Source organism: Acomys minous, assembly GCF_964271855.1.
Source record: "Acomys minous genome assembly, chromosome: 11".
Classification (NCBI taxonomy): domain Eukaryota; kingdom Metazoa; phylum Chordata; class Mammalia; order Rodentia; family Muridae; genus Acomys; species Acomys minous.
Genome location: NC_140492.1, coordinates 91829978 through 91857402, shown reverse-complemented (window position 1 = coordinate 91857402; position 27425 = coordinate 91829978). Strand labels below are relative to the sequence as shown.

Here is a 27425-nt window from a genome sequence, read left to right as displayed (position 1 = left end):
ATGCAGAAGTCTGAAAATACCCAAAATGCCAACAAAACAAAACAAAGCAACAACAACAACAAAAACAAAACGGAGCGGTAGACACAAATCACAGGGGAGTGGCCCACAGAGAAAGCAGTAAAAGATGTGAGTAGTCAGGGTTGGGGGGAGGTAGGCAAAATGACTGATGTGTTCACTTAAATCCAGACAGACCAGGACACTGTGTGGACAGAAGTGGTTCAATGGGGCTAAATGTTGGTTTTAGGTGTGCTTCGGGGCTGTAACGCCCATGGGCCATGTCTAGGGTTGAGCTTGTATGATCACTGTGGGATATTTAGTTCTCTATCTTGCTGTGGAGATCCTCTCCATGGGGAATGCACCTCATCTTCCTTGTTTGATGGCCATGAGTTGTGCAGCTCTGTGCCATATGTTCATGGTGAGCATGTGTCTTCAGGCTGCCCAGTGGCCCATTTCCCTAAACAAACTTATGAGAACTTTATATTGCTTTTGTCTGGGGGTCTTCATCCTTCAAACAGTGTTAGAACCTCAATTACTCTGAATGGTTTTCCTTTCCTTATTTTGTGTTTTTAATGAAAGCATAGTGTGTAAAGCCAAATAAAATTTTAAAGTAAAAAAAAAAAACAAAAAAAATAGAAAAGAAGAAAAAAATTCCCTTCCCTTTAGTGCTAGCTTTGAAAGGACTTACTTTATCATATGCGATTATACTTTGAACAATGCGCTGAGAGTAAGTGATTCTATTTGAGAAGGTCTCCTCTGTGCTCTGGCACAGATTGCTTCGACTTAACTTGTTCTCAGCTCTAATTTCATTACTGAGAATTCATAATTCACAGGCAATTTTTTAATAAAATACCCAAAGTCAGATTTTATTGTTGTCTATCAAATACTAAGTTGAATGAGGGGCCTTGCTGACCTTGAGAGGCTCACAGCCTATTGAAGCAGCCACACAAATTTTAGAGAGTCTAGGTGGCAGAGAATCAGCTAACTATTTTCCTAGGTGAGTTACTTAAAGTTTAATATTTGAAATGAGTCTTAAAGAATGAGGCACTCCTTAAATGGAGACTATAAAGTAGATAAACAAATATGGAAAATACTACATAGTGGGGAAAAAACTTATATCTTTCAATGAACTAAGAGAAATTTAGATCAAGCTGAGTTTTTGGTAAAGGTTAAATGAGATGTGATGGCAGGAAACACAAAAGCAAACGTGTCATGGGCTTAACTGTGGATGAGTTTGCACAGTCTCCTTAGCAGCTGATGACCCGAAGGCTGTAGGAATGATTTACAACAGATGTATTACCCGTGATTCAAGGATGCAGTAAGATTTGACCTGTGTTCTTCAACAGGGAGAGTGAAAAGAAAAGATGCAGGTTAAAGATAAGGAGACAAATATTTAATACTCAACTGCGTTCCTGTGGTAACTAATTAAATCACAGAAGACTACCTTGTCTCTAGCTTTGGCAGCTGCGAGGTGCTGCTAAACAGTTAGATAGAAAAACCAGGAACATCTTTTAAGAACTCCCTAGCTGGGCTGCCCATCTCAGGATATGTAGGAAGTGTGTGTGGTCCAGCATAATAGCCATCATCCCAAATTTATAGGCAAATCTGCCCTGAGGGTGAGTGTCTTTAGCTCTGTATGCATTTTCCTGAAAGTAGAAAAAGTATCATTGATGCTTTGCTATAGAGGAATGCATAATCAAATCTTTAGAAGAAAAAAATTAAGATGACTCTAAACCTTTGCAAAATTTCAATGTTTTCCTCTCATTTTATTCATAGCTATTTGTAAATGTTATTTGTAAATGTAATTTTACAGCCTGCCTTATTGTTTAAACATAAAACTATGTCACAGCATTTTCAAGAAACAGTGTGTGTGTGTGTGTGTGTGTGTGTGTGTGTGTGTGTGTGTGTGTGAGTCCATGATATGAATGTGTTCGTGAGCTGTGTGTAAGGAGTTGTGCATGCACAAGTAGGCACATACATACATAAGGAGGCCAGAGTTCAATACTGGGTGCTTTCTCAATTGCTATCCCTCTTAATTTTTGAGGCAGTTCTCTTCCTAAACCAAGACCTTATGGATGTTCTAGGCCAATGAGCTCCAGGAACAACACATCAGTCTCCTCTTCCTCTTCTTCTCTGGGACCTGAACCAGGTCCTCATGCTTGTGTGGCACGTGCTCTACCCACTGAGCCATTTGCCCGGCCATTCTGACTACCTTTGAGAAAAAAAAATATCACTTGTAATTAAAGCATATAAAGAAAAGGTGACTGCACTTTAGAAAAGACAGCCATATAAGACTGTTAGAAAGAGGGGCCAGAGATATAGCTCAGTGGGCAAAGAAAGTTGTCACCGAGCCTGAAAACCCAAATTCAATCCCTGGTTCTGCACAATGGAAGCGAGAGAGCCAACCCCATGTGCACTGTGGCGCCCTCGGCAAAATAAGTAAACGGGGGAAAAAATAAGATGCCGCTGTTGTGACTACCTGTAGTAGAAATCCTTAGTCTTCAGTTAAAAGGGAAATTTCCTATTAACTAAATGACAGGTTGGGAGGACGAGACATGCCAGGAGTCTCATTTGATCCTCATTTTCTGTGGAACAGAAGAAACCAAGGTTCCCAACTTGGGTTCTTTGCATGAGGACCAGGGATTCCAAATTCTGTCCGCTTGGACTTCTTTTCCTAGCACACTGTGTTAGCTTCTCCCCAGGCAAACATCAAGTGGAGCTCGGGGAATCCTGCAGAAGAGGATCCCCTGCAGAAGGAGGAGGAAGGATTATAGAAGCCAGAGGGGTCAAGGACACCACAAGAAAAACCATAGAATCAACTCACTTAGACCCATAGGGGCTCATAGAAACTAAATGGACAGCCATGAAGCCTGCCTGGGTCTGACCAAGGCCTTGGTGTTCTGGTGGGGCTCCTAGCAGTGGGAACTTTTGGGACCCTTTTCTTACTATCGAATTGCCTCGTCCAGCCTTCATAGGGGGGACATGCCTAGTCCTACTGCAACTTGATATGCCATGTTTGGTTGATATTCCTTGGGGTCCTGCCCTCTTTTTTAAGAGAAATGGAGGAGGAGTGGATAGGGGGAGGGGGAGAGAGTAGATGTGGGGAGCAACGGATGGGATATATATATGAGGAAAGAAAAAATTTTAAAAGGAGTCCAATTTGGCTTAAGCATAAATTATGTACGGAAATTGTGAGATACAATCAATACCAGATAAACAAGGCCATTGTGTGACAATCTAGATTGTAAAAATATTTTCAATCATGGTTATATTTAGACTTAGCTAGGCTACTTCTAAAAATCCATATACCTTTGGATACTATTAAACTTGAATGCTTGGTTTTAAAATTGGTGTTTGAGTAGCTGACTTGAATTTTATGAAAAAAAAATGCTAAATGAATTTGAATTAGGATTTAGATAGTATATCCAGTGACTTCTGAAATGGCCCTAACTATACTTCTGCTATTTCATACCAGGTATTTATGTAAAGCAGTGTTCTCAACATCAGCAATTATCAAACTAAAATAGTAATCAACTCTGAAAAGTATTAACTATGCTATATATCCTGAAACATCAAATATTCAGTCAAGTTTTACCCATGATGTAAAAGTAAATAAGCACATCTATCTAGTTAGTGAATTTTCTTTCATATTTAATGAATAATAAGTTTATATGTATATGGAATAATTATATTAAATGTCATTACAATATATATAATTGAACACATCCAATACATTACTATTTTGTCTTTAAAATGGTAGAATTGTATGCATTCTAAAAATTATTTTAAAATAAATTTCTTTATTATTACTGCAAATATTTTGCTTATCTATTTACTTTGTGTATCTATATAACTAGAGTCGAGTTTCTCATGCTAAAAGGCTTGCTGGTGGATAAAGTGTGAGAAGCCACAGCCTAATAGTAACATACTAAGCAGCAACATCCAGGCTGCAGTGTGCAGATTTTCTTGGCCTTTGTGAAACATTCCTTCCAGCTGGCTCTCTTCTGATGTGGGGTCTTACGATCTATTATCAGCTATGATAGGTCACAAAATGTCTTTCTGAACACTCTAAAACAGAAAGGCAGAGGTGATTAGAATATGTTTTCAGTTTGTGTAGCTTGTATTAATAAATATAGACTCTGCTTCCAGGGGCCTGAGTAACCCAAAATGGCGGAAAGGGCCCTTCACCTCAGCTACTCATAAGCTGTTTCAGGTTTACCTCAAGAACCAGGAACAAAAGGACAAAACCTAAAGAAAAGAGGCACTTTCTGTTTCAGTATTTTTAAGAAATGTTAAATTTCTCTCTGTCTCTCTGTCTGTCTCTGTCTGTCTGTCTGTCTGTCTATCTCTCTCTCTCTGTCTCCCTCTCTCTCTGACTCTCTCTCTCTCTGTCTCTCTCTGTGTCTTTCTGTGTCTGTCAGTCTCTCTGTCTCTCTCTGTGTCTGTCAGTCTCTCTGTCTCTCCCTCTCTGTGTGTGTGTCTCTGTCTCTCTCTGTGTGTCTCTGTCTCTCTCTGTGTGTCTCTGTCTCTCTCTGTGTCTCTCTCTCTCTCTCTCTCTCTCTCTCTCTCTCTCTCTCTCTCTCTCTCTCTCTCTCTCTCTCTCTCAGATTCTTCTCTCATACTATATACCTGACCACAGTTTCCCCTCCCTCCACTCCTCCCAGGTTCTCCTCCACCTCTGCTCTCCCCCATATCCCTTCAGAAAAAAGCAGGCATCCAAGAGACAACAGCCAAACAGGACAAACAAGATACAACAAGGCAAGGTGAAAGCTCTCCTATTGAGGCTGGACAAGGTAACTCAACATGAGGAAAGAGTCCCAAGAGCAGGCAGAAGAGTCAGAGCCACACTCACCCCCACTGTTAGAAGTCCCACAAAGACACCAAGCTAATAGCCATAACATACACGCAGAGGACCTTGTGCAGACCCATGCAGGCCTCATGCTTGCTGCTTCCACCTCTGTGATCCCATATGAGCCTTGCTTAGTTGACGCAGTGGGCCATGTTCTGGTGTCCTCCATCCCCTGACTCCTACAATTTATTTGCTTTTATGTTATGCTGCCTAGGTGTATGTATATGCACTATGTGCGTACCCCTGGAAGTGGAGGTACATGTGGCTGTGGGTTGCCATGTGGATATTTGAATTAAATCTGGATCCTCAGGAAGAGTAGCACGTACTCACAAGTGCTGAGCCATCCCTCCAGCTCCTGGTTTAGCTTTTTAAAGACTGTACCAAGGGTAGGGACTGGCGAGATGGATCAGCCACTAAGAGAATGCAGTGCTCATACAGAAGAACAAAAGGAGATTCCTAATGCCCACACTGAGAGGCCAGTGACCTCCTGTAATCCAGTTCCAGGAGACTCAGCCCCTTCTCCTGGGCTCCATGGACACCTGCAATCACATGTGACAAACCCATATACATACCTATATACATACATACCCATATACACGTAATTTAAAAATATATCTTTAAAAAATATAACAAGGAGTCTGGGGCTTGTGCCTCAGGAACCATGTTGGAAATATGTGATCTGCCGCCCACCTCCCTCCCTCCTCCTAATGCTAATGATCAAGTGGCCCTTCAGCAGACAGCATCCTTTTTGCTGGCAGAGGGCCCTGCCCAGATGTGATTCCTAAGCAGAGTGGTTGTTACTGATGGTGTGAGCAGCAATAGTAATTTGGCAAAATGAAGCAGTAATATAAAAGAGAACGATGAAATTCGCTAGGGAAGGTGGTTGATTCTTCCCTTCACACAAGATGTCTCACTGTATGTACCATGTGCTAATGCTTGACAGCACCTATACCTATTTTGGGCCATTTTCAAAATCCTCTCACACCTTGCCAATGCTTTACCAAGTAAGTGTATTGTGATACTCCAAACCCTCTGTTGTGCATGGACTACACACCAGGAATAGACATCATAAGACCCACTTTCTTTGCTCATTCATAAGGAACAACTCTTAGTAGCTGAACCTTGACCATAGTTGGCAGTAACCGAGACCCACAGGCTCCACTTCTGAGTCCAGTTGTCTCGCCGCCTCTCCATCCCATCTGTGGTTGGCTCTTCCATTTTTGTCTTGATGCCTTCAAAGTAATCTCTGAGGGTTGGAATCAACTTCTTCCAAGATCCTGTTACTGTTGTTATTTTTTACCTCCTCCCATGAATCACACAGTGTTCTTAACAGAATCTGGAATGGTGAATCATTTCCATAAAGGTTTTTCAATTTACTTTGCCCAGATTTCTCAGAGGAATCACTATGCAGGGCAGCTTGGGCCTGACAAAATAAACACCTATCTTCAATAACATTTGAAAGTCAGAGCTTCTCCCTGATCCATGAGCTTTCAGAGTGCTCGACGGGGGCAGCGGGCGTGAAAACTACACAACTTTTACCATACGTCTCCATCAGAGCTCTTGGATGGCAGAGCCAATTGTCAATGAACACTATAGTAATATCTGTAATGAAGCCAGAGCAGGTTCACGGCTGGGAATCAAACAGTCAGTAATGTTGAGGACAGATACACTGCTATCTAGGTGGCTGTTCACTTACAGAGCACAGGAAAACTAAACCTCACTCTTGAGTCTTGAGAGCCCTAGTGTGGTGAGCATTGGATTCCACTTACAGTCATGGGCTGCTTTCACCGCTAACAAGCAGATCAGTCTGTCTTTGAAGGTAGGCTGTGGAAGTCCATGTAGCCTCGAAAGCCTCAGATGGCAGTTTCTAACCTAAGGCTGTTCTGTCTCCATGGAAACATCTCTTCCTTAGTGAAGCCATCGGCAGTGATCTTGGTGGAGCGTCTGGATAACTTGCTGCGGCCTCTCCATTGGCATGTGCATATATGTTAGGGACATGCTTTGGGTTGATTCCTTAAGACTCGTGAATCATAAACATTAAAAAAAAAACATCTCCTTACTTCTCAGAGCCTTCACAGGAGGGAGAAGAGGCAGGGCCTTGCTCTGAATCAGACTTTAGCTAAAAGGAATATGGTGGCTGGTTTAGTGCTGTATGTAGATTGACCATCAAATAGTGTCCCAACTGTTTTCACTTATTTTTTAATTCTCTGAAGTAGCATGTTTTATTTCTTTCAAAAACCTGTGAAAAAAGATGCTAGGAGGTATAATGTCTTCTCATGCTCACAGATTGACAGAATTAATATTATCATAAGCTGTTTAGAGATTCAACAAATCTTCCATCAAATGGCAGTGACTTTCTTCGCAGAACTAGGAACTAGGAACTAGGAACACAAAATTTATATGGAATCACAGAAGACCCCAAATAGCCAAAGCAACCCTAAAGAGAAAGAACAATGCTGAATGCAACACAATTCCTGGTGTCAAATTTAACAAACAACATGGTACAGCCATAAAAACAGAGACGTGCAGACCAGTGAAATGAATGCAACAGGGACTCAGAAATTAACCTATACAGGACCAGAAACTTAATGACAAAGGGCATACATACAACCGCAGAAGAGACAGCTTCTTCAACAAATGGTACTAGGAAAACTAATTTTCATACATAGAAGAATGAAACTAGATCCCTATTTCTGACTCTGAAAAAAAAAAGGTAAATTCAAAATGGCTCAAATAAGGTAAAACCTGAAGCTTTAAAACCACTAAGAGAAAAGATAGGCAAACACTGTGATGCAGGCGGAGGTAAGGGTTTTCTGAAAAGGACTTGAACAGCAGACGGACTAAGAACAAAATTGTCCAAGGAAGTTACAAAATAATTGAAAAGCTTCTGCATTGCAAAGAAAAAGATCATCAGAAAAAAAATATTTGCCCACTAAACACTAGAAAAGGGATTAATATCTAGGATGTATAAAGACCTTTAGAAAATCAACATCTGGGAAGCAAATTATTAAATTAACAATAGGCTAATGAACTAAACAGTTTTCTAATGCAAGGACCAGTAAATACTTATGTTCAACAGTTTTCGCAATTGGGGAAACGTATATGGTGCTACACTGAATTTCACTTTCCCCACATGGAACTCATATAGGCAGTGATGTAAATGACACAGCTCTTCCTCAATACCATAAGTCTGTGGCATCTATGTTCTAATTTGTATTTTGTCGCTGTGATAAAGGACCATGACCTAAAGCCACTTGGAGGATGAAAGGATTTATTTCATCTTATAACTCACAGTCTACCAAGAAAGGAAGTCAGGGCAGGGACAGAAGGTATGGACCTGGGGTGGAAACTGAGGCAGAACCACAGGGAATGCTGTTTACTGGAGTGCTCTCTGTGGCTTGCTCAGCAGCCTTTCCATAATGACACCACCACAGTGGGCTCGGCCCTCTTACATCAAGTGCCACTCAATAAAATGTTCCACAAAGTTGCTCAAGGGCTAATCTGATGGAAGCTATGCCTCCAATGATGTCGCTCTTCCCAGACGAATCTAGTTCGTATCTAGTTAATAAAAAGCTAACCGGCCAATCTATATCTTTAAGCTTTAGACAATCTGAGAAAGAGTAAGAGTGTCTTTACTCTGTCACTTAGTTGGTTCAAAATATTGCATAGGAAAATACTCCTATGGTATTGAGCTTATTAAATTATAGGCATAAAAATTAAAACCCCATAAAAACATAAGGCACACAAAGTGAAAGGCATTTTTTTTATCATTAATATGCCTCCTGACTGTGGATTTTTAAAAAATATTCAAATAGCCCCTAGTTGTCTGGAGGACTTGACTTTATCTAGAGTTCCTTTAGAGTTACGTATGTGGATTTTTATCTAATTTAGCTTCTTTACTCACAGTCCCAGATCTGGACCACACATGAATCAGGCCTAAATCTGTTACCTGAGCAGCCTTCTCTAGTGGAGCTTTCTCTATCCAAGGGCCATGAAGTCTTTCCAATCAATGCCTTCTTCCTTTTGTCATTCTTGATCTAGAGGTCCCCCATTCAAACGTATATAGGACTTGGGTAAGGACCATAAACTAACCTGATCACTTCTGCCAAGAAATTGATAAAGATATAGTTAATGAATCCTGCCTCCTAGAAACTATTAGAAGACTTATTTTTAAAGTCAGAAAATACTGATTTGTCTAAAAGGCATTAAGACTCACAGCTAGCTCTTGTTTTTAATGCTGGCTTTACTCAAAAATGCTAACTGTAGGAGAGAGAATAAACACCTTAGCTCATCCCTACTCTTACCCACAAAGAATGCCCATGCCCTGCTCTCTGAATCTCTGAGTACACTAAGTTGTGGGGAGGAATTAGCGTCGAAGACAGGACTAAGGTTGCGTATTACCTGCTTTAAGCCGATGGCTTTCATTACTGTAGATTAACTGGAAGGGGCAAAGCAATCATCAGGTCATCAAATGAGGAAGACGAAAACAGAAGAATCAAAACCAGAGAAAGGCCAGACTACCTGATGCTGGGTCTGAAGACAGTGGTGGGCATGAGCAAAGATGCAGTGATAGATTCTAGAAAGGAACAAATGGCATCCGTCTTCTATGGGTTTTCCCTAGACTCTCTATAAGAGAATGTAGTCCTGATCATTCCTTGACGTTTGCCTGAGACTAAATTTGAACATGTTTGAGACTTCTGACTCCAGGAAACCAAATTCATATGTGTGTTTAAAACAGTAAATTTGTTTTAAAATTAAAAGTTGTTGCAGTAACAAGAAACATATTCACCTTCAAAATATGTAGAAGGAAACAGTAGTTCCATGTCCTTAAAAGATGTGTGTTGTTAAGAGGCTGGAGAGATGGCTCAGAGATTAAGAGCACAGGCTGCTCTTCCAAAGGTCCTGAGTTCAATTCCCAGCAACTACATGGTGGTTCACAACCATCTATAATGAGATCTGGTACCCTCTTCTGCCTTGCAGGCATATATACAGGCAAAACACAAAATCCTTTAAAAAAGAAAAAAAATCTTTAAAAAACATGTGTGTTGTATTTATTCTGCTAGATGATGTTGATGCTTCATAGAATTTGCCTCACATGCACCAGATAATGATTAGAGAGCTTAAATAGACTATAAATTATTGTGGCTGAAGATTAAAAAGACCATCTAACCATCAGAACTATTTAAGATACGGCATAAAAACAACATTAAATGTTTAACTGACAAATATATAAGGAGTGGAAAGAAGTTATTGGCTGTTATTATGGAAACTGAACCAACCACCATCTTATTTGAGAATGGGGAAAGGATGGTTTGTCAAACGCATGAATGAACAATGACAAACATCAAATATGAATGGTTCCTTGTGAAAGTCTGTCTTTCTGGGTTACCTCACTCACGATGATATTTTCTAGTTCCATCCACGTGTTTGCAAATTTCATAATTTCTTCGATTTTAATATCTAAGTAGTATTCTGCTGTGTAAATGTACCACAAATTATCCATTCTTCAGTTGAGGGATATCTAAGTCATTTCCAGATTCTGGCTACTATGAATTAAAGCTGCTATGAATGTAGTTGAGCAAATGTCTTTGTTGTATGGTAGAGCATCTTTCTGGTATATCCCCATGAGTGGTATAGCTGGGTCCTGAGGTATCACTACTCCCAATTTTCTGAGAAAGTGCCAGATTGATTACTAAAGTGGTTGTACAAGTTTGCACTCTGACCAGCAATGGAGGAGTGTTCCCCTTTCTCCACATCCTGGCCAGCATGTGCTGTCACTTGAGTTTTTGATCTTGTCCATTCTGGCAGGTGTAAAATGGAATCTCAGAGTTGTTTTGATTTGCATTTACCTAATGACTAAGGACACTGAGCATTTCTACAAGTGCTTCTTGGTCATTCAAGATTTCTCTGTTGAGAATTCTTTGTTTAGTTCTGTACTCAAGTTTTTAATTGGATTATCTGGTTTGGTGGTGTTTAATTTCTTGAGTTCTTTATATATTTTTGATATTAGCCCTTTGTCAGATGCAGGATTGGTGAGGATCTTTTCCCAATCTGCAGATTGGCGTTCCACTCTATTGCCAGACCCAGAAAACATACATGGTATGTATTCACTTATAAGTGGATTTTAGCCATAAAGTACAGGATAAACATACGGCAATTCATAGACTCAAAAAAGATAAGTAACAAGGAGTATCCAAGGAAGGATGCTTACATCTCACGGAGAAGGGGAAACAGAATAGATAGCGTAAGTGTTTGGAGAGAGGGAACAGGCAAGGAGAGCAAGCACAGAGAGAAATGAGGGTGGAGAACAGATCTGGGAGGGGGGAGACAGGAGGACAGAGGGCCTACAGATAGAAGAGAAACCATGGGCAGGGGCATTTCTGTGCCAAGCTGGAGACCTAAGACAGAGTAGTCTTCTGGGAGGATATGGGTGTGACTCTAGCTGAGATTCCTAGTAGCTGGGGTCATGGAGTTTGACGAGAACTCCCTCTAACTAGACAGAATTCTTAGTAGAGGCAGGAGAACACAAATCCACCTACAAAAACATCCACCCAAAATTTAACCTGCCTACAAGATGTGCAGGAATAAAGATAGAGCAGAGATTGAGGGAATGTTCAACCAACGCCTGGCGCAACCTGAGACCCATGCCAGACACTACTAATGATATTCTGCTAGGCTCACAGACAGAAGCCTAGCATTGCTGTCCTCTGAGAGGCTCCACTCAGTAACAGACCAAGACAGATGCTGAAACTTACAGCCAAACATTAGGTGAGGTCTCCGGAGTCTTGTGAGAAAGTGGGGGGAGGGAGACGGATAGAGATACCTGGAGGTGACAAAGAGCTCCGCAAAAAGATAGCCAAACGACTATGAATGTAACATTTACATAATTCCTGATTGTCTCATGGTTCTTCAAGCTGTATGTAGTTTATTTTATTTATGTGTAATAATATAAATGTATATGTTAAAAAGAAATACAATAAAAAAACTAGTAAAGAAGGAGGAGGAGGAAAAAGAGGAGGAGGAGGAGGAGGAGGAGGAGGAGGAGGAGGAGAAGAAGAGACCAACAGAGCCAACTAACCAGGGCCCAGAGGGCTCTGGAGGCTGAGGACCAACCAAGGACCATACATAGACTGGACCTAGCCCCCTACACAGATGTAGCAGATAGGCAGCTTAGGCTTCTTATGGGTCTACTAGTAAGGGGAGTAGGGATTATCCCTGACATGGACTCTGTTGTCGGCTTTTTGATCAATGCCCCCTGGCAGGGTTGCCTTGCCAAGCCATCAGGGAAGAGGATGCGTTCAGTCCTGATGTGATGTGATGAGCTGGGGAAGGTGGGTAGGAGGGGTCTCCCCTTTTCTGAGGAATAGGAGAGGGGTGAGAGGCGAAGAAGAAGGAAGGGCGGAACAAGGAGGAGAAGAGGGAAGGGTCTACAATTGGGATGCAAAGTGAGTAAATAAATAAATTAATTAAAAAATAAAAATGGTTTAATACTTACCAAGGGGGAAAGAAACAAACTCTGTCTTATACTATTTCGCTTTCTTCTCATACCCTCCTCCTCCAGTGAAGCACAGGGCTTGTCACTGATCTTATTTTGAATGCAGGGGCATGCCTACTTTCAGGAAAGTGCAAATGATACCTCAAACTTGAAACCACAACAATGTACTTAACTATATGCAAATGTATTTCAAATACTAACCCCAAGGAAATCCTTCTTCCCCTCTGAACAAAGTTACAACAAATGTCCCTGCAAGACTGGTGAACAAAGGGACTGGCAGAATCTCAGCTGACGGGACAAGGGGAGCCTTGCAGTCGCTTCTGCAAGCTTTCTCTCACAAAGAATGAAATCTCATAGTTTCTGATAGTCAGGTGACTAAACACAGCATTCCATAGTGTACTCCAGCACATGGATGTTTTTACATGCAAAGAAATGAGTCGGCTTTGCTCCACAAGGAGACTTGGCGCCCTCTGGTGTTTGATTTCTCCTTTACAACCTAGTACTTCACAGCTGATCACACAAACACAGAATTGAAAGGCTGGACAGCAGCTAAGAATATAGGACAGATTCACAATTGTTTTGGTGGAAATTTTTCATCATGGAGTACTAAATATTCTACTTTTATTCTGAAGACATATGAGAAAAGCATTATTAGCGGATGGGGCCCTGAAGGAGTGAGAGAGGCCTAAGAGAGGGGATTGAGGAGTAAATATGATCTAAGTACCTTACATGAAGCTGTCAAGGAATAAATCAAAATTACTTTTTACAAAGTTGAGGCCCTTACGTAAAAGAGTCCTTGTCTGTGTGATCTCTAGTTTCCCTTCAGTTTTGCAAGGAGAACAGGGGCAAGTGATCTAATATTTTGCAGCAAAGTAATGACTAAATAAAGCATGGTATTCGTAGAGCAGTATGATTTATTAATGTCTAATAAAATGGTAGACATACAAGATGGAATAGAAAGATGATGTCTGTGATAACATTGCCAAGCGTAAGAAATAAAATCTAATTAAGAGGTTCAGCCTTCTACATAGCAACCCAGATGACCTATCAGGGAGACAGCTAATCACACTCTTAAATTTGGCATCTAAATGACTTATTTTTAAAGTTATTTCTTTAGGGTTTAGTTTTGCAGTTTGTATAACATTGTTACTTTTCTTTTAAGATTTAAAATTAACGAAAATACTACTTTGTTTAAAAAGAAAATCCAGGTGAAGCCAATTACAGCTGATCTCACTTAGCCAAAGACACTCCCTTGCTCTCCTGGAGAATCCTGGCAGTGAGGGGCTGTTACTGAGAGGCTTCACGTGTGAGAAGAGTGGGTACAACATCCACCCCAGCATAGGTACAGTTTAAGGAGATGTGAATTAAGACAATGTTTCCAAGATAACATAGAGAAACCCTGTCTCAAAAAGCCAAAAAGCAAACAAACAAACAAAAAACAACCAATGTTTCTTACCAGCAGGTGGCTGTAAATTTAAAGTGTTTTATGGCCACAGCACCCACATGCACCCAATATTCCTAAAGGATAGAAGGGGAGAGATGGTTCAAAGAGGGAGAAACTCACGTGGGTAGAGTTTTGCCTTGGCTGGTTTGCTAAGTGAAGCCATATGTGGAGACTCAGGATGGAACACAAGGCAGCATCTCCAAAGCCACACAAGGTCAAAAGAGCTGAAGGCATGAGTTTGCTCTGCTCAGTCAACTGCGCTGAGCTTCAATTTCTGGACTAGCTCACTGGCCGGCCTCACAAACAATCTAGGGTCCTTCTGTGCCTATCACAGTATATGAGAGTGCATGATTCATAAAGAATAAAGCATCACTCTTTCCAATTCTAGAGGGTAGGAGGTCCAGTCAAGGCACTGGCATGTGTTCTGCTGAGGGCATCCTGGCTTGATCCTCACTTGGCAGCAAGTAGGAGGTTGAGCAAACAAGCTAGCCAAATTTTCGGAGAGAAAAAAAAAAAGACCCACTGTGTTTTCTTTTTATTGCTTTCTGGATTTTAAACACTTTTGTTTATTTTTGAGATTATAATTTTATTACAAACATTTCTCCCTTCCCTTTCCTCCCTCCAAAATTCCTATATATCCACCCTCTTCTCCTTCAAGTTCATGGCCTTTTTCCACTAATTGCTGTTGCAAGCACATATGCATTTGTATACACACACATATTCCTAAATACAACCTGATGAGTCTTATGATCATATTACTTGTATGTATGGTTTCAGAGCTCCCTATGCACTGGGCAACAAATCGGTGTGCTCTTCCCTGGGTAAGACCACCTCTCCCATTGCCAGCTTTACTCATACTTTCTGTGTGTGGTTGGGACCTCACGGGCTTTTCTCCATCTGGTTTGGCATGCCCACTGGTGTCACGTTTAGTCAGCTCAAATCTGGATGGTCATATTCGGGGAAAAAATATTTTTAAGGCCAAAGTTCAAGATGTGTACCTCTGAGCAGCCAGGTGCTTTCTATGTAGCCCAGCCTGGCTTCAAATGTGGACAATCCTCCCACCAATAATCCTCAGGATTACTTGAGGGGACCACCAGGCCTCATTCAAAAGCCTCACCTCCAAGAGTAGTTAGGTGACATAAGCAGGACTCCAAGGATATAAAAAGAAAACAAAAACTTCAGTTGGGTGGTAAGGGGGTGAATGTAGACTGGGGAATCTGTGAGAAGCTGAGGAGGTAAATATGATCAAAATATATTATCTGCAATTCTCAAAAAATTAATTAAATGTCTACATCTACACACATACATACATTCAAACATATGTACATACATATATATATATATATATATATATATATATATATATATATATATATATATATATATATGAGGACTGTAACCCCAGGAAAGAAGCCTTCATGGCCTAACCTCCCTCTAAGGCTGATCTCTCAATCACTACACTGGCAGCAGATGAATTTTAGAGAGGGCCTTGCACAGATTAGCAACCCGGAAGATCACCCAGATCTCTGGTGTTCCTGTTTCCCACCCGGCTTCTGAGCAGGATGATGCTCACTTAGACAAGCCTGCCATTCTGCTTCCTTATGCTCTGCTGACCTAACAGTTCACGTAAAGCAGCCCACACAGTAAATGCCTCATGCTGTAAGCTCAGTAAATGCTCACTGCTGGTGTCATCACTCTCGCCACACTTTTCCTATCGCCTCCTGCTCGGAATCAAAACTCATCCTGTCAATGCCAAGTGGGGGAAAGCAGCCTGAATATGCAAAGTGTTACTTGCAAGTGAATATTTATACCACTTTTTAATACACACACACACACACACACACACACACACACACACACAATCTGAAACATAATCTTTACAGTGAAAATTTCCAGGGCTCCTAATGGGAGTTCAGCCTGCAGCCAGTGTCTTCCTTTAAGTCATTCACCCTGCCTTGGCATGCGATACCTGACTTATTCGTCCAGTCCATCCATGGGCGTCCATTTGCCAGCCTTTACAGCTGGGCACACTGCTCCCGAGATCTGCCAGCAGCTCGGTGGCACACACAGAACCAAGCATGTTTCTCACAATTGCATCACAATTCTCCATCAGTCATCAACTCCCCCCCCCCCTTTTTCTCTGTAATGAACTTCCATGTATTAGCACATTTCTTTCCACCCTCTCTCTCCCAAACAGCCTTGATAGTTCATCCATGTGTGTTCTTGGACTTTCAGCTACATCCTAAGGTCACGGCCAACGTTATATGGTAAATGAACTATGAGCCATAAGCATCTATGTATCCTCCCCATTGCCTCGAGTCTCCGAGGGGAGAATGGCATTTTACTCATTACTGCAGCCTCCATGTGGAGTGCTGTTTCCAATGGAGCAAACCAGCACATGAGCACTGTTTAAAGGAAGGGAAGGATGAGGGAAGGATACAGGTATAGGATGATAAAAGTGTTTTCCTTGGCCATCAGAAAAGAGAAAATAGGCCAGATGTGGGGGCCAGAGGGAAGTGGATCTGTATGAGTTTGGTGGTAGTCTAGTTTACATAGCCCGAGGTCAGCCAGGGCTATAGAATCTGCCTTTAAAAAAAAAAAGGTGGTGTTAAAAAAAATATCTTGTAAGTGTCTGTCAGATATATTGAGCCACAGGCTGAATGAAAAAGACAAGATCTTTCAATATTATAGAGAGTTTTGGGTGACTATTCAGGTAGAAAACTGTCTCTATCATCTTTTCATTTGGAAAGCTACTAACCTGCACTCCTAGCATACTTAGATAATCAAGTTTACTCCTTCTCAAGTCTGAGGGAGTTGAAAACCAGGTAGCTTAGCTTTACAATGAAGCTTAATTGTTTAAGGGATAAGATTTTTTTAGGTCTAGATAGGCGTTCTAAGTTGATAATGACAATATGTGATGGAGACTGATTTACATTCAGAAATTTAGATGCACCAAGATAGGAAAGATGTCTTCTTTAAGGCTGTCAAATACAAATAGCCAAAACACTAAGAATGTAACATTTATATAATTCCTGATTGGGTCATGGTTCTTCTTGCCATAGATAATCTATTGTATATATGTGTAATAATATAAATGTATATGTACAAAAATAATTAAAAATAAAAAAATACATCTTAGGAAAAAATCTTTTAAAAAATTCTTACATTTTATCTGTTTAGTTGTGTGTGTTCATGCAACCGCACATGTGTGGAGATCAGAGGACAACTTCCCAGAGTTGGTTTTCTCCTCGTGTCTGTGGGATAGAACTCAGGTCAACGGGCTTAGTGAGCAGTGCCTTTACCTGCTGGGTCAGCTCGCCTGCCAAATGTTTAGCTGGTGGGGGGGGGGGGGACGTAGGAGGGTGGGGGTGGGGGGGAGTGGACTTGTAGAACTTATTTAAGTTCTTTCAGCCTCAGTTTCTCTAGCCAAAGGATATAAACGGTAATAGAAATCACTTCATAAAATGGGGACCAGGATACATTAACTTCTACCCATTTAAACGTGTTGTTTGAACTGCCTACTTCCGTTTCTCACATATCAATCTTGGATGGACTGACTCTCAGCTACCTTATGGTACCTGAGTTCCAGAAACCCTGATTTGTGAAAAGAATTGACTTTTTTTAAATGTACTTTTGATATGTAACCTCTTATCCTACTACTTTTGCGTGGTTGTGCCTCCAAACCATTTTTAGTGTTACTTGTATTTATGAGTCATCTTTCATAACTCTTCCCTTCTTGTGAGTAGAGTTCGATGTCCCCCTCTTTTGTGGTCCTAAGAAACCTCGCTTGTTGTTCTAATGCAGATTTCCTGTGGCCTACGCACGATGAGTTTTACAATGGGGAAATCTCATCCAGAGTAGGTTGCTCGTTTCAATAAAGCTTCAAATCTGGAAAGAGCTAAAATGAACAAAGAACAACAAAACATGCTACGGATTAAGAAGATGCTAAGAATGTAGAGGATTCGATGGGTTTTGCACTGATTGGTTGTAAGTAACCATCGTACGCCCCTCCACCTTATTTTGTAAATAGAATGTAAGAGCCATTGTACAAAAAAAAATGGGACTAGGATTATATGAAATAAATAAAAGTAGTCAGGAGAGTATCTGTCCCACAGGAAGGAGAGAGAAGCAGAATTCGATCTAGCTACCACTGTGGATATGTCCAGTTCTTTTTTTTTTCCCCCTGGTTCTTCAAGACTGGGTTTCTCTGTGTATCCTTGGCTGTCCTGGACTCGCTTTGTAGACCATACTGGCCTCGAATGTGGAGATCCACCTGCCTCTGCCTCTCCAGTGCTGGGATTAAAGGCGTGCACCACCATGCCTGCTACGATATGCCCAGTTCTTAACTCCTGAAAATTGTTATTTTTTTAGCACTAGGCATTAAGTTAACAACCTCAAAATGGGGAGAGGGCTACTCAGGACGATCTGAATGTTCCCAGGGTAAAGGCAGGGACTACAAAAGGGTCAGAGTGGACACTACAAAAGCAGACAGACGGCTCAGCAGCTGAGTGCTGCTGCTCTTCCGGAAGCCCCAGCTTCCCCTCCCAGCACTCACATAAGCCAGCTCACGTCTGCATGTTCCTTCAGCAGGGATGCAACACCTCTTCTGGCCTCCATGGGTCTATCTGGCCTTCTGATAGACACACATGTGCGTGCATTTAACATTTTTGGAAAGTGTCCTAAAGAAGATACGAAAGTAAAACTAAGAACTGAAGCCCTATCATTGCCAGAGGAACCATAAGTCAAGGAAATGAAAACATGTCGCTGCTTTAATAAGCTAAGAAGAGGTTCTGCCCCCAAACCCCACCAATTCCTTGACTTTACTAACATGAGGTGCATCTTCAGAGTCCTGCCTTGAGCTCTGTCAGATGATCAAACCAGGTGGCTTTAGGCCGCTGCATTTGTGGGGCTTTCTGGGAGCAGCCACGAGGGAAACTGACTTAAAGAGATGCCAACTAGCATCCTCTCCTTTCTGAGGTAAAGCACTACCAAGAAGGATGTACTGCATCTGTACCCATTTGTGTAAATAAAGAGAAACATATTTTATATCTGTGAGCTCCACCCCAAAACTCTATAAGCAAATAATGTCTGACATAGCAGGCCTATATGCACTTATAGGTTAGTCTTGTTTGGGATGCAAACGTGTAAATTTTCAATTTTGGGGGGGGGCTCCCAACATGCTGGTTGGTAAGAGCAGCTTAATGATCTTTAACTGTCATTCATGATGCTGAACACTTGCTACCCTTTGGGAGTCAGAAACTTTGGCATATGCCAAAGAAGAAGATGACTCCATCATGTCTAGCCTCCTGTGAAAACCTTAGATGCTAAAGCTTGCTTGGAGCACAGCACTGCATGCTTGTCACAGTTTACCATGGAGGAATTAGGCATATCCTGAGACACTTCATGAAAACGCTTATGCTGGATTTGCTGAGGATTTTGCCGCAAGTAATGTTTTCTTCTCCTCCTCCTCTTCTTCTTCTTCCTCCTCCTCCTGTTTTGTTTGTTTGTTTGTTTGTTTCATTTTTTTCTTCTCTGTGCAACAGATAGAGACCATTACAGAAAACTACAACCAACCAAACTGCAGGGCTGGGGAGCCAAGTCTCAGCAAACACAATGCAAGTCCTCCACTTAAGGATCAGCGGTCACTGTGGAGGAACAGGCAGAAAGATTCTAAGCAGCAGAGGACCAGGGAGTTTGCAGTGAGGCTGTGTCTCCTGGGACTGTTGGAGGCTGCATCCTTTCTCACCTGTCCACCTTTCTGTTATAATAAAATACAGCTGTGATAGGCTCAAGCCTTTGAATCATTTTGGTAACCTACTGGATCTGAGAAGGTATGCGGAACCTAAGATATAACCCATTACCCTAGTCTAATTCTGGAGAAAATATTAAACAAATCCCAGGCAAGGGATAGATTACAGTACTTTTCAAAACTGTCTAGGTCATGAAAAATAAGGAAAGACAAGTTATTCTATCAGAAGCACATTAACAAGATATGGCAAAAATGTGATATTCTGAATGAGGGCTTAGACTAGAGGGGGGAAAGGAAGGAAGGAAGGGAGGGAGCGAGGGGGAGGGAGGGGGAGGGAGGGGGAGGGAGGGGGAGGGAGGGGGAGGGAGGGGGAGGGAGGGAGAAAGTACAAAAGACAAAACTAAGGGAATCTGAAGTATGATTTCAACTAATTATGACTAGTATACAATATTAACAGTATAAACATTGGGTATAGGTCTATAGTAACTTCTGTACTATCTTCAAACTTTTTACATAAACCTAAAATATCCTCAAATTTTTTAAAAAAATCTGTATTTTAAAAAATTCCTGAGATGTAACAAGAATAAATTAATAAAGGAGAAAAAAATAAAAATAAAATAAAAAATTCCTGAGCCTGTGTCATATACTGGGTACTGTGCAAGGCATTAGAAAATTTAGATCTATGTAATTTTTTAAAGTAAAGACCTAAACTCTATACAACATGTACCAAGCAAATGTAATTTTTAAATATAAACAGATAAATAAATAAAACTTAAATAAATATCAACCATTTGAAGAAGCCCTAAATGTTTTACATTAATAAATGAAAAGAATGGTAAGATTATACTGAAATAATAATTTGACACAAATAAACATTGGCCTTTCTCAATACATTATTGGTGGTCATGATGTTTATTATCTTTATTAGTTTTATTCTTTCCTTAAAGACTAAATCATGAATATGATTCTGTATTAATAAAAAATCAACAATCTGTGTCATTAAATAAACTTGACACCTTTTCACTGCAGAAAATGAACATAGCATAATTCCTCATCAATGGATTATTTCTATAATTGTGAAGCACAAACAACCAAGTATATATCTGCAGTATAATTTGTATCTAATTGACTATGATAAATTTAGCAACAAAAAATTAAATTGACTTCTCAAAAAAACCCCAAAAGACAAAATCATGTCTATGTGCAAATCCATGAAAACATACCAGGGCCTTTATGGTATGTCTATCTGGTATGTCCTACATAAACCTGAACAAGTAGGTCTTTAATATGATTTATTAGCTTCTATTCTTTCCAGCACCTTAGTCACATCCTTCATTAAGCAATTAACCTGAACTCTTTTTAGATCACTAAGAAAGATGTACGAGAATTAGTGTAGTGACTAAGTGATTTATTGTAAGCTTATATATACACACATGTGCAGACACACACGTGCACACACTCATGCACATACACGTGTACACACACATACACACACTGTCAGTTATTTCAGGATTTCATGCATAATACATCCCACTTAGACACATAAGGAAAACTGTCTATATATAATTTCCTGTGGCTTCTAAAGAAATATTTTCGTGTCCAGATCCACCCCTTTCTGTCTGTCCTTAGGAAACAAACAGACAGCTAAGGGATAATAAAATAAAATATAATAAGATAAAAATAAATGAATCAGAATACTACAAAATAAACAAACAGAAGGAAAAAAGCCCAAGAAAAGGTACAGAAACAGAGATCCACTTGTTCTCACACTCAGAAATCCCATAAAAACATAAAAGAAGTAGCCATAATATATATGCAAAGCATCTGTGGAGTAAAATGAATAAATAAATAATAGTAATGGTATAATTTAAAAAACAGCTTTGACATGGCATTATGAGACAAGAAACAAGACACCATTAAGTTCATTTTCTGTTGGCTATCTACTGCTGGGCATGTGGCCTATGCAAAAGTGCACTTTGTTTCTCTAATGAGACCTTGTGGAGAAAAATAAATTTTCATTTGAAAGCGGTTAGCAATTGGGAATAAAATGATGGTATTTTAAAATTTATAGTTTTCCTTCCCAATAGGCATACTAAGTGGATCAAGGAAATCTCAGATGATATTAGAAAATAGTTTGATTAAAACAAAATGCTAGGCTGGGCGTGGTGGCGCACACCTTTAATCCCAGCATGGGGGGGGGGGGCGGGCAGCAGAGGCAGGCAGATTGCTGTGAGTTCAAGGCCAGCCTGGTCTACAAAGGGAGTCCAGGACAGTCAGGGCTACACAGAGAAACCCTGTCTCGAAAAACCAAAATAATAATAATAATAATAATAATAATAATAATAATAATAACAACAACAACAACAATAATAATAATGATGATATTAACAAAAACAAAACAAAATAAAAATACTAAATTAAAATAAGGTAATATGATGTATAATATACAATTAATATAATAACTACAAGGAAATTTGACATTAAATACTTGATAGCTGAAAAAAGTGTCAAACCAATAACTTCCAATTATTCAGAAATTTAGAAAAGATGAGAAATTTTTTAAAAAGTAAATAATAAACAACAGAAGTTTTTGAAAAAATAAAAATAGAAAAACAAATTGCTGATCTTTAATTAGGATAAAATTAATAAATCCGAAACTGGGGGAGAAAGCAGAGTGAGAGGAGAGACCAGAAGAACACAGACTGTAAGACTAGGAAGGGAAGAGAGAATCCTGGGAAGAAGGAAGAGAGAAAGATGGAGAAAGGAGAAGAAGGCAGCATGGGTTGGATGGAAGAGAAGCATGTGGCCGGCATGGATGGGGACTTGGCCCAGATAAAGAACATTAGCAAGTATATGGGATTATGGATGGGAGGTAGCTTGATAGAAATTACTAGAAACAGAAGGTATGGGACACCTGTCCCACTATGGGAAGTAGTTTAGAGGGTTAATGTCTGCCCTGACCCAGGTTAACTAAGGCTATTTTAAAGCAGAACAGGTGTCTGTGTCTTAATTGATTGCTAGCGGGTTTCACTGAAGTAATAATTACAGGCCTGACAATAACAATTATTAGGCCCTACTGATAATCAAAAACATCAGAGAGGGAGATGGGAGAGAAGCCATCCCCATGTGGCCCTGAGTTACCGGGCTAAGTACTCCACTTCTCCTGGGTTTAAAGATGATGGGATCAGAGCAGGCAGGGGATGAGGAGGTGCAGGGAGGGAGTGGTCTCCCAAGTCCGGCCCACCGGGCTGAGTGAGACTCAGATTCATCACGGCACCAGACGATCGACTAAATCATCCGAACGAGCTAAGGGCAACAAAGCTATAATATATAAATGCAGGTTTGTTTGAAGCAGTGCAGGCGGGGAAGGTAGAGATTAGACTGAGGGGGGGGTAGGGAAGGAGAGAGGGCAGGGAGGTAGGAAAAGGGCAAGGGGGGCAAAAGGGGGGGGATAAATTCTTAATTTTTAATGTAATTAAAACAAACAGAGCCGGGCGTGGTGGCACACGCCTGTAATCCCAGCGCTCGGGAGGCAGAGGCAGGTGGATTGCTGTGAGTTCGAGGCCAGCCTGGTCTACAAAGTGAGTCCAGGACAGCCAAGGCTAACACAGAGAGACCTTGTCTCGAAAAACCAAAAACAAACAAACAGACAAACAGTACAAGTGGAAAGGTAATGAATGGGTTGAGATACCGAGTGTCAAGATACTCAGCAAGTTACAGATTTTCCTGTCAGGAGGTCCTGCCCTGACTTCCCTCAGTGATATAACTCAAAGCTGTAAGCTGAAATAAACCTTTCCCTCGAAGAAGAAGGAGGAGGAGGAGGAGGAGGAGGAGGAAGAGGAGAAGGAGGAGGAGGACGACGACAACGATGATGATGATGACGACGACGATGACGTCAATGACTAGGAAGGGAGCCTGGACACCCAACCCAAAGTACAGCACTGAGTGACGCTACAATGCATCGCTGGCAACTTGGTTACCTCTTTGAAAACAAACTACACAACCCAATACCAAACAGACAACCTAAACCACAGTTAAAAGCCCTCTATCAAAGCAATAACAGGATAGTTTTATTACAAATGTGAGTGAAAATATCAATTCTCCACAGTATTTTTGTCAGAATATAGAAAAGTAGAATGACCACAGTACAACACAGAAAACTTCAGACTTGTAACCTTTATAAGAGACAAAATTCCTCAAAAACCATTAGCAACTAGTTTTAACAATGTTGGGAAAGAAAGAAGCAGCGTAATAACAAAGTGAATTTCACTGTGGGAATGTGAGGCCTGGTCAATAACTGATAATCAGTTAACACTAACACGGAAGATACATGATCATACAGTTAATGCAGAAGGCTTCTGACAAAATGCAGCATCCATGCATGGGAAAGCTTTCTCCACCTTGTCAGGACCTCAGCGAGATTGTGCACAAAAGCATCTATATAAGACCTCTCAGTCACAGGAAAAGGACCAAGTGTTCCCTGCTAACCTCCCAAGTCTCTCCTCCCTCTTCTCAGCAGCGTTATCCTGGGTTCCATGGATGTACTGATAGGCAAAGGAAAGGGAAAGCAAAAGAGACTCCAGACTAGAAAGGAAGAAGTACGGCTATTTTCGTCTGCAGACCAAGTGTGGTGATTTGAACAAGAATTGTCTTCACAGGCTCATATATTTGAATGCTTGACCATCAGGGAGTGGCACTACTTGAGAGGGATTAGGAGGTGTGGCCTTGTTGGAGGAGGTGTGTCACTGGAGGTGAGCTTTGAGGTTTGAAATGCTCAAATCAGGTCCAGGCTCTCTCTCTCTTCTTGCCGCCTGGAAGTCTGAATGTAGGCTCTTAGCGACTACCTCTCCAGCAACCTGTCTGCCTGTGTGCTGCCATGTTCCTACCAAGATGATAACGGACTAAATCTCAGGAATTTAAGCCAGCCCCAAGGAAATGTCTTCCTTTGTGAGAGATGCTGTGGCATAGTGTCTCTTCACAGCAATAAAACACTGACTAAAATACCAAGTAATTATCTAAGTAAAAATATGAATTTTGGCATGTACCAGAGAAGATGGCAGATGCCAAATGGCATGGACTACCATTACTAATAGGTGACAATTGAAGGAGTACAGCACACCAGATCAACACAGAACACAGAACACAGCATTGCAACTAATAACTAGAAATTTGTATTTTAAAACTCTAATTATAAATAGCACTAAAATAAATTATTTATGAATCCAAAGATGCAAAGTCAAAACCAAAACAGTATTAAAATGTATAGTTTAGGTAAAAATAAAAAATAAATCTAACTATTTGTAGAGTCTCAATGCTAAAATCTGCAAACACTAATGAAAAGGTAAAAATCTGTGGGTAGGAAGTCTATTATTTCATGGACTAGAAAAGTCCAGCAAATACTGCATGACCCTTACGTTGACCTCTGGATGTAGCACAACGTCAATCAACTCAATAGAACTTTTTGTAAGGTTTTTCTCCTAAGTTTCCTATGTGAAACCACAGGAACCAAATTTTCAGAAGGAAAACAAAGTTGAAAGAGACACAGAATTTTGCTTTACGGTTTACTATGGAGCTTTATCAGAAAAGGGACAGAGATGAAGGGGAAACGAACACATGAAAAGTTATATACGTGCCCAGATGACTTTCAATAAACCACAAAGGCATTTCCATGGAGAAAGGATAGTGCTTTCAACGAGTGGTGCAGAAACAACTGCCTCCACTAGTAAAAAATGACACTTTGATTTATACCTCAAATTCTATTTTTAAAAATTCAGTTCAACATAAATCATAATTCTCAATATGAGTATAAAACTTTCCGGAGAAAATATTGGGAAGACATCTTTATAACCTAAAGACATCCAGAGTTTTTAGATATTCTATTATACCAAAACCAGAAACCATTAAAAAAGTTATATTTGAGAAGTTGGGCTTCAAGATTTTGAGCTTGCTTTCCAGGGAAATACTGTAGCGCGCGCGCGCGCACACACACACACACACACACACACACACACACACACACACAAGGCCAAACAGGCTGGGCAGAATAAAATATATTAATATACCACAAATCACATGTCCAATGTAGGATTTGTACCCAAATATATGAAAAATTCTTAAAACTGAATGGGGAAAAAATAATCAAATTAAAATATTATTAAATCCAGAATCATCCTTGGTCTTCTTGACAGCCCCATCTTCTGGAGAGGCTGGAGATCCCTAGGGTGCCAGGGGCTCTGATCCATGATCTTAATGATTTCAGGGTTACCTCTTTGGTTAGAGTAGCAATAAAGGAGCAGCAAGACAAACTTCCTTCTACTTTAGAGAACAGGATTATCACCTGGCCAGGGGACCACCCACAGGCAGGAGGACCTACCCCGAGGAAAGTGGACTCACCTAAACCCAGCTAAAGAAATGGGTGGAATAATTAGTCTTTTACTGAGATGTTTTTCATTCTGTACCCATAGCATAGTCTGGTTCAGTGCCAGAGACATGCAACTTCAACGGTCTTGCCAGTTTTTCTGAATTAGTCAGAAAAAAGAGGCCTAATTTCCTGTTCTTTAGCTACCTCTATCTCCAAGCATGGCTTCCCTAACATCTTTGGTTTTCCTCTATCCTTCTCATCTGGACAGTGCTGGAATTTACAGCTTGCCGACCTCCAAGCATTTTTCTTTTAAACTGTAATAAAAATTGTCCTCAAGATTATAGAGAAACGTGCAGAAGATTTGAACATATCTGAACACATTTGAAGAAGATGACACTCAAGCTTTGTTGAGCAGAATTACTGAAAATTGGCTGTAGTTTCTCCTTGATACCAGTCTTATTTATATTCTTAAACTGAGCGTTTCAGTAATACATTAATGCTATGAATACTTGCTAACATGGTACACATATGAAAACTAAGCACATGAAATTAGGGGCAGGTGCATTAAAACCAGAGTATGACAGCAGTAAACATAGTATTTGAGTGACTAAAGCAGAAAGAATTAATGAGTACCAGCTGTTTGGCCTCATAGACGCATGAAAGTGAGAAATCTCATCCTTAGTTGTTTCCCAGACAGCCTGGGAAACAATTTGACAGTTTCTTACATAACTGAATATGTACTTACCATATGATCCAGCAGTCCCACTCCTGAGTATTTACCCTAGGAAAGAGTAATTTATTTAAAATTATGTACATGAATGTTTATAATAGTTCTACTCATAACTGCTTGCACTTTAGACAATCTACTCATTTTTTATGCTGGAGAAATCATGGCTGGGTCACACAATGGAATACTATTGAGCAGTAAAAAGAGCACACGATGGATGGACAATAGATTGACGCAGTAAATTGATGAACGGCATAGACAAGTTTGCTTAATAAACAATGTCAGTCTCCAGAGCACAGCTTTGTGAGTCTACTTATATGTCATTATTTTATAACATTACCAGTAAGTTAAAATAAATAAATAAATAAATGGGGAACATTAGTGATCCTTGGGCACGAAGGATAGACAAAGCTTGGACTTACAGGCATGCAGGACAAAGAAGTCCTCTGTGTGCCCACTGCCTGGGCATGAGATGAAACTACACATGCATTTCAATCACAGACCTATATGCCAGGAGCAAGTACATCTTTAATATGTGGCAATGAAGAAAGAAGAAATTATGTTTTGTTGGAAGGATGTTTGATAGTTGAATAAAGCACCAGTGCAATGCTTTCCCCCAAAGACTATAAACAACAAATCTTTGTTGAATAGATTAGTAATCCCATGCAATTAGCTGCAATTTCTCTCTTGAAAGCAATATTGCATCTTCAAACTTTTGATAAAATTTTGGTAAAATATTAATACTACTTCTATCATGGTATCTGCTATGAAAATATTTCTAGCTTGAACAAAACTTCATATAA

General features: G+C 40.4%; 1 protein-coding gene across 7 annotated transcripts in view; it reads right to left on the bottom strand.

Moving 5' to 3' along the window:
* The window catches only part of RNF180 (ring finger protein 180), a 164389-nt gene that overhangs the window by 96131 nt on the left and 40833 nt on the right, over positions 1 to 27425 (bottom strand). For 6 of the 7 annotated variants that reach the window (XM_084801316.1, XM_084801315.1, XM_084801313.1 and 3 more), the window contains one exon: positions 26641 to 26676. The exons of the other annotated variant lie outside the window; for it this stretch is intronic. In XM_084801316.1, the coding sequence (XP_084657442.1) occupies positions 26641 to 26676 (36 nt within the window). The remainder of the gene's footprint in view (positions 1 to 26640; positions 26677 to 27425) is intronic. 7 annotated transcript variants of the gene reach the window in all.